We start from the raw sequence: 12460 nt of genomic DNA, 5'->3' as shown, positions 1-12460 counted from the left end.
CCCTGCCCCTATCCTTCCTCGAGTTTCAGTATCTGCCCTCAACGTGTTCCAACCCAGCCCTTAAACTCAGCAGTTTTCCCTCCATCCATATCCAGCATTTCTCCTCACTCCCCTCCATCCATGTGCATCTACTTCCACTGTCTTCCCTTCCCTCCATCCATGTCCAGCATTTCTCCTCTCTCCCTTCCCCTCCATCCATGTGCATCTCCTTCCTTTGTCTTTCCTTACCTCCATCCTTGTCCAACATTTCTCCTCTCTTCCCTGCCCTCCACTCCATCCATGTCCAGCATTTCTCCTCTCTTCCATCCCCTCTATCCATGTGCACCTCCTTCCTGACTTCTCTCCCCTCCCTCCCTCCATCCATTCGTCCAGCAACTCTCCATTCTCCCCTGCCCTCTCCTCTAGCCATCCAGCTCCAGCAAATTTCCACTCTCCCCTTTCCGCTCCATCCATTCATGTCCAGCAATTTTCTTCTTTCCCCTGCCCTCTGCTCCATGTCCAGCAACTCTCCATTATCCCCTGCCCTCTCCTCTCCTCTAGCCATCCATCTCCAGCAAATTTCCTCTCCCCTTTCCCCTCCTTCCATCCCTGTTGTTCAGCAATTCACCTCTCTCCCCTGCCCATCCTGTTTCTGTCCATCCCCTTCCCCCTTCTATTCAGCGTGTCCCCCCTCCCCCTTCACAGCATCTCCAAGCCAACTTCCGTTCCAGTCTACTCCCGAAGTTGCAGCGACGAACGGGCATGCAGCGCTGCGGTAGTAAAAGCAACAAGGAGACTGGTTCGACTCTCCGTCCTTCACTTCCCTCCCTCTGCGTCCCGCCTTCCTCTGACGTCATTTCCTTTCGGGCGGGATGCAGAGGGAGGGAAGTGAAGAACGGAGAGTCGAACCTGTCTACTTGTTGCTTTTACTACCGCAGCGCTGCCTGCCTGTTCGTCATTGCGACTTCGGGTAAAAGTCGCCGTTCCAGTCGTCGTCGCTTGGGCGGGCCTGAGCCAAGATTGGGTGGGCCTGGGCCCACCCAGGCCCACCCGTAGCTACGCCCCTGCACTGTACTAACCATTAGGTTACTCCTTCATTCCGAGTAAGGGTAAAATAACAGCTTGAAAATTAATTGCAAGGGTGGGGTGGATGAAACAAGGCTGAAGGTTGCCTAATACCCTTGTATCTTTTTGTGCACATGGTGGTGGTGGATGTGCTCAGTAAGAGCATCCAAGAGCTGCTTCATAAATATTTGAATATATTTTTCTCTGCCATTGTCAACTGCTTCTTTGGACAAATGAAGTGGATGCATGATATTTTCTGAAGGCTTAAAATGCAACATGTTTGTTTTGCAGGGAGCTTCAAAGCAGCTGCTTCTGGGACAATTCTGAAACGCTTCTCAGAGAATGAGAAGGCGTGTTTTGAACTACTGATGAATGACTCCCTGTACTGCTGTATTCCTGCTTACCATGGAGTGGTAGAGAGAGATGATGAATTCTATATTCAGCTGGACGATTTGCTCACCAACTTTGAAGGGCCTTGTGTTATGGACTGTAAGATGGGAGTCAGGTGGGCCTCTTAAAAACTCTTCCTGTTCTCTACCAACATGCATGGATTTGCTGTAGGATCTCCCAGTTTTTCAGTGCACATGGTCTTTGATTTACTGCTGATTGTGAGGATATGGTTAAACAAGCTCCAGACTTCCTTACTAATGATCAGAAATGCAGATGCCAGCTTCAGCAGATTTAATTAACTGATTTCTTCATTTTCTTGGGCTGTGAACACCAAATTCTATAATCTGTGTTATAGTTTTCTGCATTGTATGGTGGACGGTATGGAAACTGAGTGGTAAATAGCCTTTCTTTAAACTTTTTTTTTTCTGTAGATGAAACGTATAAACATTATTAGGTAACAAAGCCCTTGTTTCCCTTCGATAAACAGGAGACTAAAACATCTTCATTAATTCATGCCTGAAACAACACACTTAAGATTAAAAGTGACTGAGCTGTGAAAATAAGGAACACAGCAAAGTCCAAGAGTGACCTTGGTTGACTGGTCCAGTGGTTGTGCTGTGCACTACCTTGAGGAAGGTCCCCTTTTCAAGCCCCAAGTTGGCTGGTCTCAAGTTGGTTGGGATTTAGAATGTTGCAGAGGCAGCTGTCACAGTCCATAGAGGAGAGACTTATGATCATCACTCAAGGGTGACACCTAGTGGCTACATTCAGGTCATAGAATTGTAGGGTTCTGATAGAACCCCTGGTGTATGGCTCAAGCTTTCAGGCCAGGAGCGCCCTACAGTACCCACACTAGGTAAACAAGTGGATGTCAATGAAGGCTCATGTCATACATCAGTTCTGGATCTAAGCAAACTGAAGCCCCAAAGGAGGAAAAGGAAATTGCTGGATCAAAATAGAAAAGCATGTTCTTGGCAAATGCAGCTGTTTGTTGTAAAGAAAAGCCAAAACATGTTAGATAGAGCAGTGTACATGATGACAAATCACCAGTGAGTGACACGTTTTGTGATATTTTCTTTAGATATAATAGTAAAATTCTAAAATGTAGACATTTTGATGTTATTAGTGTAACCCTCGTCTCACCACACTCGCAGTCCAGGCATCAGCTAGCTCTTTCTGGGTCAGCACCTGAGACCAGGGCCAGAAAGAATATCACTCAACAGTTTCTTTACTCACTGAACCGGGTGCAGGCTGGGGCCGGATAAAAATCCAGAAGGCTGTAGGGTGTTAAGCTGGGGCTTTTACTCTTTACTCTGTTTTCTTTTCTTTACCAGTCTGAGAGTAAACAAGTTTCACTCTCTTGCCAAGAAAAAGACTCCAGTCCAGGTTTTATATAAAACAAACAGGAACTTTACTGAAATTCTGTGCAACAGGCAGTTCAAATCCTCTTGGAACAAACAAGCTAATTTGTAATCCAAACTTGATGTCTTTGTACAAATAAGTTACAAGCCATCTTAGGGATATGGTGTAAATCCTCTAGTCCAATTCTTGAAAAATCTTACAATATGTACAAATTTACAGCTCTTCCTGTCCATTACCCATCCCTTCTGGGTGAAACAACCTAAGGCTGTGCACATTTTTGCAGCAAGCGGGTCTTCACTGTGGATCAGGCCTCCCTGTCTGTGCACTCTCTCCCAAAGTTGTACTTCTCAGGGCTACTACCTTGGGCTCCAAACAGGTTCTTTCCTGTTTCATGCTCCCAGGCTGGGTTCCCCTGCTTCCTGCCTGGAGCACTCCTCCGATTCAAGGTTAATGCTTTATTGGCAGAAACTTCCACCCACCTCTCCACAAGGGTCCCGGCAGTGGTAGAGGCAACCAAAGACTTGGGCTTCAGACTGTCCATTACCAACCAGTTCCCTCCCCCCAGTGACTCTAGGGAGGGATCTCTCAACACTTTAGTAATTCCCATTATAATGGGGGATTACATTAAGTTTGGAAGTCAAAGTGACTGCCTCTTTGTATTCAAGTCACATTACAAAGAGTTGAAAAGTCCGGCTGTAGTTTTGAAGTTGAAGTGACTGCCTTGGCATGAAAGAAGCTGGCTCTGCATGTTCTGTCTTAGCTGTGGTACGCTCCTTGAATAACTTGCTCTATGCATCATTACGAGGACAGCAAACAAACAACTGAGGGTTTCTGGTCTGGCCTGTCTTGGAACAGCTCATACTGAGAGTAAGTAAAGCCACTCATCCTCACAGAAGATGACTGTGGCCTCAGAAATAGTAAAATGGGATACTGGAATATATATAAAGTACTACAAAAAGAACTTGGCGTCTTCGGCAGGGGTATTAATGACAGTTCTCTGACCTCTCCTCCCAGAGCGATGAGGTATGCCAGTGCTGTCCTTGTGTTGAGAGAGGGCAGGGTGGCTGGACAGGAGATCATGCAGTGCTCCTGGTCTGTGAACACTTAGGATGGATTGGATTGTAGGGGGCCTAGGTAGCGCTCCTGGTTCATGCACTGCCCTGCTCTCCCTAACCCAAAGCCAGCCCTACCTCCAACTGCTGAAACGGAACAAAACTCCAGAGTCATTTCATAGAACTTACTAAGAGGAGCTCTAATGTGCATTGCCTGTCTGTGATTTCTAAACTGCTAATCCTGCTGTACAGATTTACAACTAAATTAAATAGCACTTTGTGTCAAAGCAAACCCTTGGCAATCAGAGGCAGTGAGCATTATTAAGGAACCTTCTAATGTGTGGCAGACTGGATGAGAAATGATCCTCCACATGTAGCTTCATGCTAGCCAAGAAAGGAGAAGGCAAAGATTTGAGTTAGGGCATGTCCCAAAAACACATGTTTGTAGTTGCCAGGCACAGTGCTCATTGCAAGATATATCTCCAGTGGTTCCTGTGAAGAGTGGAGGAGTAGCTTAATGGTTAGTGCACTGGGCTGAAATCTTGGGGAGCTGGGTTCAATCCTGCTGTAACTCCTTGTGACCCTGGGCAAGTCACTTAACCCTCCATTGCCCAAGGTACAGAACCCCCCCCCCCCCCCCCACACACACACACCTTTGGTTGTGAGTCCACTAGGAACAGAGAAGGTATCTGAATATAATGTGTACAGCACTGCTTACATCTAGTAGCACTATAGAAATAAAAGGTTATAGTAGTAGTGATCTGTCAAAAGAAAGAGTTACAGTGCTTTCATTGCATATGGCAACTTGTAGTTATCTTGTGGAGTGCCATTCTTTGATTAAAGATGGCACTGTTTTAATGGCATTGTTCTTTTGCCAATTAGGAATACACATTTCTGTTTCAGAAATGTACTCTACACTCTCCAAAAGTGTGGACTGCTTTCTATGGCTTGATATTTTGGATTAATGTTTGTCATTCACCCCTGTTCATCCTTTTTTAGCCAGAAGTCCTAAAGAGACTCCATTCTGCACCTTAATATTTCCTCCTACATTTTGATCCACTTCTTTTCCACACTATGGAGCTCATTTTCAAAAGAGAAAAACGGCTGAAATTGATATTTTCAAAACCAATTTTAGACGTTTTTCTATGAAGTCCGTCAGAAGTGCGTTCAAAACAAGAGGGGGAATGTCGAGGGGGTGCTAAGGGCGGGATTTGGGCGTTCCTAAGTCGTGGGCGTTTTACAGCCATAATGGAACAAAACAAAGCCGTTCAGGACTAAAACTAAAATGTTTTGAGCTAGACCTGTTTTTATAAGGCACAAAAGGGTGCCCTAAATATCTAGATGACCACTGGAGGGAATCAGGGTGACCCACCCCCAATAAAATGTGAATAAAAATATGACAGCCTCAGATGTTAGAGCCAGGTCTAATAGAGCAGCATACAGGTCCCTGGAGTAGTGTAGTGGTCAGTGCAGTGCACCATGGCTTGGGGGACTCAGATCCCTATCTCCCTCTACCTGTCACATTTGTGGCGGAAGCTGTGAGCCCTCCAAAACTCACTAGAAACCCACTGTACCCACATATAGGTGTCCCCTTCACCCATAAGGGCTACTGTAGTGGTGTACAGTTGGGGGTAGTGGGTTTTGGGGGGGGGCTCAGCAGACATAAGGGAGTAACGGTGATATGTGTATTTAGGAGCATGTTTTTGAAGTCCATTGCAGTGCCCCCAAGGGTGCCCCATTGCTCTCCTGGGATGTCTGTGTGGCTAGTCTACTAAGAATGCTGGTTCCTTCTACATTCCAATGGCTTGATTTTGTGCAGTTTGCACATGGATGTTTTTTTTTTTTAATGGACCAAAAAACAAAACGTCCAAATCACAAAACCTTGTTCAAAACAGTATTTAAAAAAACAACATGCTTTTCTTTTTTGAAAATGACCTTCTTTTCTATTAAGATTTTGGACGTTTTTTTGCAAAATGTCCAAAGTCGGACTTAGACGTCATATCGAAAATGCTCCTCCACATCTCACATATACTTTAGGTTTAGCCTGAAAACATCTGGTTCCCCTTGGGATGAAAAAAAAGGGAAACTATGCCTCAACCTCATTTCCTTCTGGAGTTCCTGCCTGATTCCTTCTCCTCAGATGCCAACCCTAACTTGGGGAGGGGTTGGCAAAGATTGGGTAAAGATTCTCTTAAATGCTGTTTTAAGACTGTGCCCAGAAGGCTACTTTTCATGGAACCAATCTATGACTGGTTTCCATTCTGGGGTTTGGAAATCCATGACAATTTTTGCTAGTATTTGTTTATTGGATATTTTCTAGCTTAACCCCCCAATTTGTTCATCTTGCAGAACATATCTTGAGGAGGAACTGACCAAGGCTCGTGGAAAACCAAAATTACGCAAGGACATGTATAAGAAAATGATTGAAGTGGACCCTGGAGCACCCACAGATGAGGAGAATGCCCAGCAGGCTGTGACCAAGCCACGGTATATGCAGTGGAGAGAGACCATCAGTTCAACTGCTACTTTGGGCTTTAGGATTGAGGGGATAAAGGTGGGCAGATCATTCTGTAGAAAGGTTGTGATGCCTTTTCTTTAGTAGCCTTTCCTCTGTTCTGTTGTACAAGCTACCCTGCTATTTTGAAGTCTACAGTTTAGCTGACAAATGTATTTTGGGGCTGGCAAAGTGAGTTTGCAGTCACGTTTTACCAGGGATTCAGTTCTTTAGGAGAGATACTATATATTAACATAAAGAAGCGATTTTGGATTTTAAATTTGGGGACATTTTATTAAGCTGTGTTAGGTGCAAATGCGTACCTAATGCAGCAAAAATAGCATAATGTTATCTCCTGGATGGAGATAAAACAAAACGGGAATTTGCTATTCTCCCTAATAGGTAGCTCATAGAAGGTTATAAGAATGAAATCACCAGAAAACCATATCCATTGTCCGTGAGGCGAGGGATGCCCCTAGAGACAGGTCTCTTTTGGCTCAGCACTGGGTCTTCTCAGGTATGCAATATGGATGCGCTTGGGGATCAGATGCATCCTCTCAGGCATCTGACACTTGAGGTCATTTCTCCCTTATACACCAGGCTTCTCTGGTACTGGACTCTACAAACTGCTCTTTACAGCCCAGACCCTCTTGGATCTTGTTCGCCTTCGACCTTGGTTTAAGCTTATGTTTACTTAAAAATTTGATAAATTGTCTTTTGGTAAAAAAAACCAAAGCAAAGTAGATAAACAGATTAAGAGATAACATATACATAGCTAAAAATAGAATGATTTAAAAGCCATATAGTTAAAAAAAACAAACAAAGTTAGTAGACATTGACTAAACTAACTGTTGACCAACCAATCCAAGAATGCTAGCCTGTAAAATGCTCAAATGGCTGTATATAGTACCAGGTTTTCAGTCCAGATTTACATTCTCTGAGGGACAATTCCAGCCTCAAATCAGGTGGGAAGGCATTCCAAAGTGATGGGGCAAGGAATGTAATGTAGATTGATGGATACATGCTGTTTTAGAGCATGGGTGGGCAACCACCATCCTCAAGGGTCACAACCCAGCCGGGTTTTCAAGATTTCTACAACGAATATGCATGAGATATATTTGCATGTACCGCTTCCAATGTATGCAGATACATCTCATGTGTATTCATTGTGGAAATTTTGAAAACCCAACTAGTTTGTGGCCTTTGAGGACTGTGGCTGCCCACCCCTGTTTTAAGAGGGTGAAGTGGAACTGCCAAAAAAAAATCACTCTGGGATGAATGATGGGTTCTCATGGAAGAGTAGGGGATCAAACAAGTAGCAAGATAAGCAGGGTCACCAGTGTGAAAGACATAATGGCAGTAAATAAATAAATTAGCTCCTCCTTTTTGGCACCCCAATGTAGTGTGGGGATCATCAATTCTATGATGGCATCAGGGTATCCTGATGCTGTTACAGAATGCTAGCGCAAACCTGAATTGGTGTGCCAAAAAGAAGGCGCTCCCGCTTATGCCAAGTCAGTGGCAGTGTAGGTGGGCACACCTGGATCTGTCAATCACCATGCACATCTGATAGTATTATATAAGATGCACGCATTGATGAATGACATTCCCACATCCTACCCATGTTCCTCCAACATGTACTCCCTCATTTTAATTGTGCGCTATGCCTCTTATGTGCATGCCTACAGAATAGTGCTTTGCACAAGCTTGTGCGTTATTCTACATTTACAAGCATCAGACTTGCCCTCTATGTGTTAATTGATTCTGTAAGTCACTAGTAATCAGTGCTGGGTCGCAGGCCTAGCTGGTTTGTGACTGCAGTCTTTATTGGTGACCTATCTGATCATCCAAGATGCAGCACACCAGGCCATGCTGTACACCTTTTTGGGTAATTGCAGTCACTCCTGCTCCCCAAACTCCCTCAGAGAAAAGAAGCCTGTGGACTCTTGATGGCAGGGAGGAGGTGGCTCTTGCCTAGTAGTGAATGACAGACAAGTCCAGCCTCCATTGTCTGATACTGCTAGAAGCGGTTGGTCTAAGAGTAGGATACCCAAATGTTCCTCTTTGTATCCATAGAGGGTCTGTTTTGGTGATCCCGCTACACTTCTTTTTTTTTTTAATGTAAGGAAGGTCTTTCTTGTAGGAATAACAAGAAATTATGGCAAAAGATCTCAAATTTACTAACTTTCCATAATATCAGTAACAGGTTAAATAATTACATCTCACAAAAGAATTACCATATGGAACAATGCTCCCAAATAAGCAGCTACTCCTAAGTATGTATAGCAGATGTACTTTTATCATTTATTTAGTTTGCTCACACCTTTTTCAGTAGTAGCTCAAGGTGAGTTACATTCAGATACACTGGGTATTACCCTGTACCTGGAGGGCTCACAATGTATGTTTGTACCTGAGGCAATGGAGGGTTAAGTGACTTGCCCAAAATCACAAGGAGCATCAGTGAGATTTGAACCAGCCATCTCTGGATGTCAAGACTCACTAGGCCACGCCTCCACTGGCAGTATATACTTTACCTTCAATTTTACCATTTTACAATACATTAACAAACCCACCACCCCCTCCCACTCCCCCCCTTTGGTATGTCACTGGTCCAAAACATCAATCCATAGATCTTCTCAAGAGCAAAGTACACCCCCCATAGAAAGCTCCACACTTCATTTCACCAGGGAATTTCATCTTACAGCTGTGAGCTTTTCCATATGATATATGTAGCTTAACTTAGCTCAACTGTCAAAAAAGGGGGTTCCCAGATTACCTCTGGTAAAAATCTCAATAATTAATTATACAAACCAGGGTATGGTATAATGGAGATAATACTAGTGAGAGGATTAACCCAAGAGTGTTCCGAAATGTAGTGTTATATATAAATATATTATTATATTAAGGAAGTTCTCAGCGTATAAACTCACCCAAGCGAGGCTACACCGAAGTGATTTGCGTCTCTAAGGGTGGACAAGCTTCTCGATCATAGAACTTAGCTCAACATTAGGCACCTCCTTCCAGCTAGCAACCAGTGTCAATTTTGCTGCACTGAGACTATGGCGGACCAATTTAGTGTGTTCTTTTGTCAGGAGAGGCTCCTGGCTGTTTAAATCACTTGTCCAGGACTAAGTGGGCATATTCATTGATAGTTAACTGGATAGTGCTGCTGACTGTGCCTAGTTAGCATCTACGGCTCTTTTGTGGGTGTTCCAGGGACAGTAAGCACTTATGTGATTAAATGCCGCTAATCAGTTCTTAACCGCATACGGTAACCCCATAAATAAGTTCACCTTATGCGATTGAATGCTGAATATTGCACTTTAACCACATATGTGTTAAGCCAGCTACGTTTGCCTGGATATTTAATGCCAGTGCCCTGACATTGAATATCTGGGCAGTGGCCAAAAAAATGCTGATTGTTGTCGGCTGAATATCTACCCTTCGGTAGGTTGTTCCTCGATGAGGATTTTTTTTTTCAATCTGGCAATTTCTTCCTTCTCCTTTGGGCTGGGATCCAAGACCATGAGCTTCATTTCCAGCTACATGGCAAACTTTCTTTTATTATTTTTTTTCCAAAACTCTTCTTTATTAAGTTTTCTATGGCAAAGAAACGTAAAGAAAATCATTGTGAACATAGCAATAGAGACCTTCAAACAATACTTCAGACAAGGTAGACAAAAGAAGCTTAAAAGACTGGGTCGACAGAAGTCCCAGCTGATGGACACACTTAGGGGGGGTCCTTTTACTAAACTGCGGTAAAACGTGGCCTGCGGTGGTGTGGACACGTGAAATTGCCACGTGCTGGGCTATTGTTTTACCGTGGTTGGGAAAAGGGCCTTTATTTAATGGGGACAGTAAATGGCTGTGCGGTAAAATCAAAAGTAGTGCACAACTATTTACTGCCTGAGCCTTTACCTCCATCCATTGACCTAGCAGTAAGGGCTTACACGCTACTCGTGCGATAATCAGGCAGCACATGCCAATGTGGCTGTGCTGCCGATTACCGCCAGGAAACCGCATGCCAACTTGAAAAAACTACCACGAGAAACAGCGTGCACCAACTTCGAAACTACCACAGGATGCCCACACTACCCCTGTGATAGTGCCAAGTTGGTGTTCAGTACCCGAGTGTTAGCCTTACCGTTGCTTAGTAAAAGGGCCCCTAAGATCGTTAAGTTATTTATCAGTCTACTTCTCAGTGTGGACAACAGGAAGTCCAGGATTAGCTTTCTCTTGTTTGCAGTTGTGTTGGCTTGGTCCTTTCTTTCTGTGTTAATATTATTTTGTGTATTTTACCAATGCATAACAGAACGCTTTTGTATGATTTTTACTTTGTTTCTTGTATAGGCCTATTTTAGTGTGTTCTAGATATGTGGCTCATTATACTGTTATATGGGATAATTGGGCTGGTTATGATAGGTGGGGGTGTGCGGGGGATAATCATGTGTCTGATCCCATATTTTGGGATAGTACTTTAATTTGGGGTTGGGGTAGAAATGGGATGTTGGGATAGAGGAAGGATAGGAGGTAGGAGGCTGGGTTGGAGGAGGGTCATAGGGATAGGAGGATGGTGAGAAAACTAGAAACTGGGACGACAGACATTCTTTGTTTTCCATTTGATTGTTTGATCGCTGTATTTGTTGTCGATAAAAGATTTAACATAAAAAATGTTTCTCAAACATAAAGCTGCTGACTGCCACGGTTATCCCTCTTATATTGTCATGTTTAGCCCATACCCAACCTGAAGAAGAAGGTTATGGCCTTTGAAAGCTAGTCAAAAATTAGTCCAACAAAAAAGGTACCATATTAATAAAAAAAAAAAAAAGACTATCCTCTAGACCAGTGGTTCTCAAACTTGTCCTGGGGGATCATCAGCCAGTCGGGTTTTCAGTGTATCCCTAATGAATATGCATTAAATTCCTGCTTTTGTTAAATCATAATAATCTTATACATATCGTATACATTTATGTAAACACAACACATACATATTACAATTCTCCACAGTGCCTAAAATATATAAAAACTTATCTCTTAAACGCCCTTTGCTGGAATCTCTACTCCCCCATGCAAGATTCAAATGTTGCAGAAGTCCCTTGATATGATGTTAGCCAACACTGGTTAACCCAAAATTTCTTTCCATTCTTGTTAAATCCAATTTTCTGAAGAATCACTGATAATAAAAAAAAAAACCCTCCTTATAACAAGCAATCAAAAATTCCTTTTAATGCGAGTCCACTATCCAAATGATGATATAATGTTCTTGAATTTCAATGTCCAAAAATCTCCCCTTTGCAAATCTTGAAAAACCCAATCTCACTAGCTTTTTATATTTTTTAGGCACTGTGGAGAATTGTAATATGTATACAAGTTGTATTGATGTAAATATATGATATGTAAGGTTATTTTTATTTAATAAAAGCAGGAATTTAATTTCTTAGAGAGTTATCAAAATAGGTTTATTTGATATGTATTACTATTTGTTGACAATTGAAGAGTATTTAAGCCCACTAGAATAGAGTAACGAATATGCATGAGACAGATTTACATATAATAGAAGTGACAGGCATGCAAATCTGTCTCATGCATATTCATTAGGGATATTCTAAAAACCTGACTGGCTGGTGGTCCCCAGGAGGTACAAAGGAGCAAATCACAATAGAAGAAATCACTTGCCCTGCTGTTTCCTTGGTGGTCCCCCAGTCCAAGGTTGAGAACCACTGCTCTAAACGCCCCCCCTCCCCTTTTACAAAGCTGCACTAGCGGCTGCCAGTGCAGTAATTCCGACACAGCCCATTCAAAGTGAATGGGCTGTTACCGCGCGACTTTATATTTAAAATATTTTTTAACCACACTATCTGCAAATTCTAGGCAGTGTACAAAACCAGCATACATAAAATTAAAAAAAAAAAAATTTATAAAACAAAAACCAATATACATCAAAACAAAACAAATAAATATTAAAATAAATAGAGACCATTAACATAGTAATATAGTAAATGAAGGCAGATAAAGACCTGAATGGTGTGCAAATAATTAAAAAAAAACATCGTAAGTTATTGCTTCCTAAACTATAAAACTGAGTTTATACTGATCTGGTAAGGGAGAGTGTTCCAAA

At 42.7% G+C, this 12460-nt stretch overlaps 1 protein-coding gene across 1 annotated transcript in view; it reads left to right on the top strand.

The window, feature by feature from the left end:
* ITPKA (inositol-trisphosphate 3-kinase A) overlaps positions 1-12460 on the top strand; it is a 154025-nt gene that overhangs the window by 103785 nt on the left and 37780 nt on the right. Inside the window, exons 3-4 of the mRNA XM_030214389.1 lie at positions 1336-1549; positions 6198-6402. Coding sequence (XP_030070249.1) covers positions 1336-1549; positions 6198-6402 — 419 coding nt within the window. The remainder of the gene's footprint in view (positions 1-1335; positions 1550-6197; positions 6403-12460) is intronic.

This window comes from Microcaecilia unicolor, chromosome 9, assembly GCF_901765095.1.
Source record: "Microcaecilia unicolor chromosome 9, aMicUni1.1, whole genome shotgun sequence".
NCBI lineage: Eukaryota > Metazoa > Chordata > Amphibia > Gymnophiona > Siphonopidae > Microcaecilia > Microcaecilia unicolor.
This window is presented reverse-complemented; position numbering and strand designations above follow the sequence as displayed.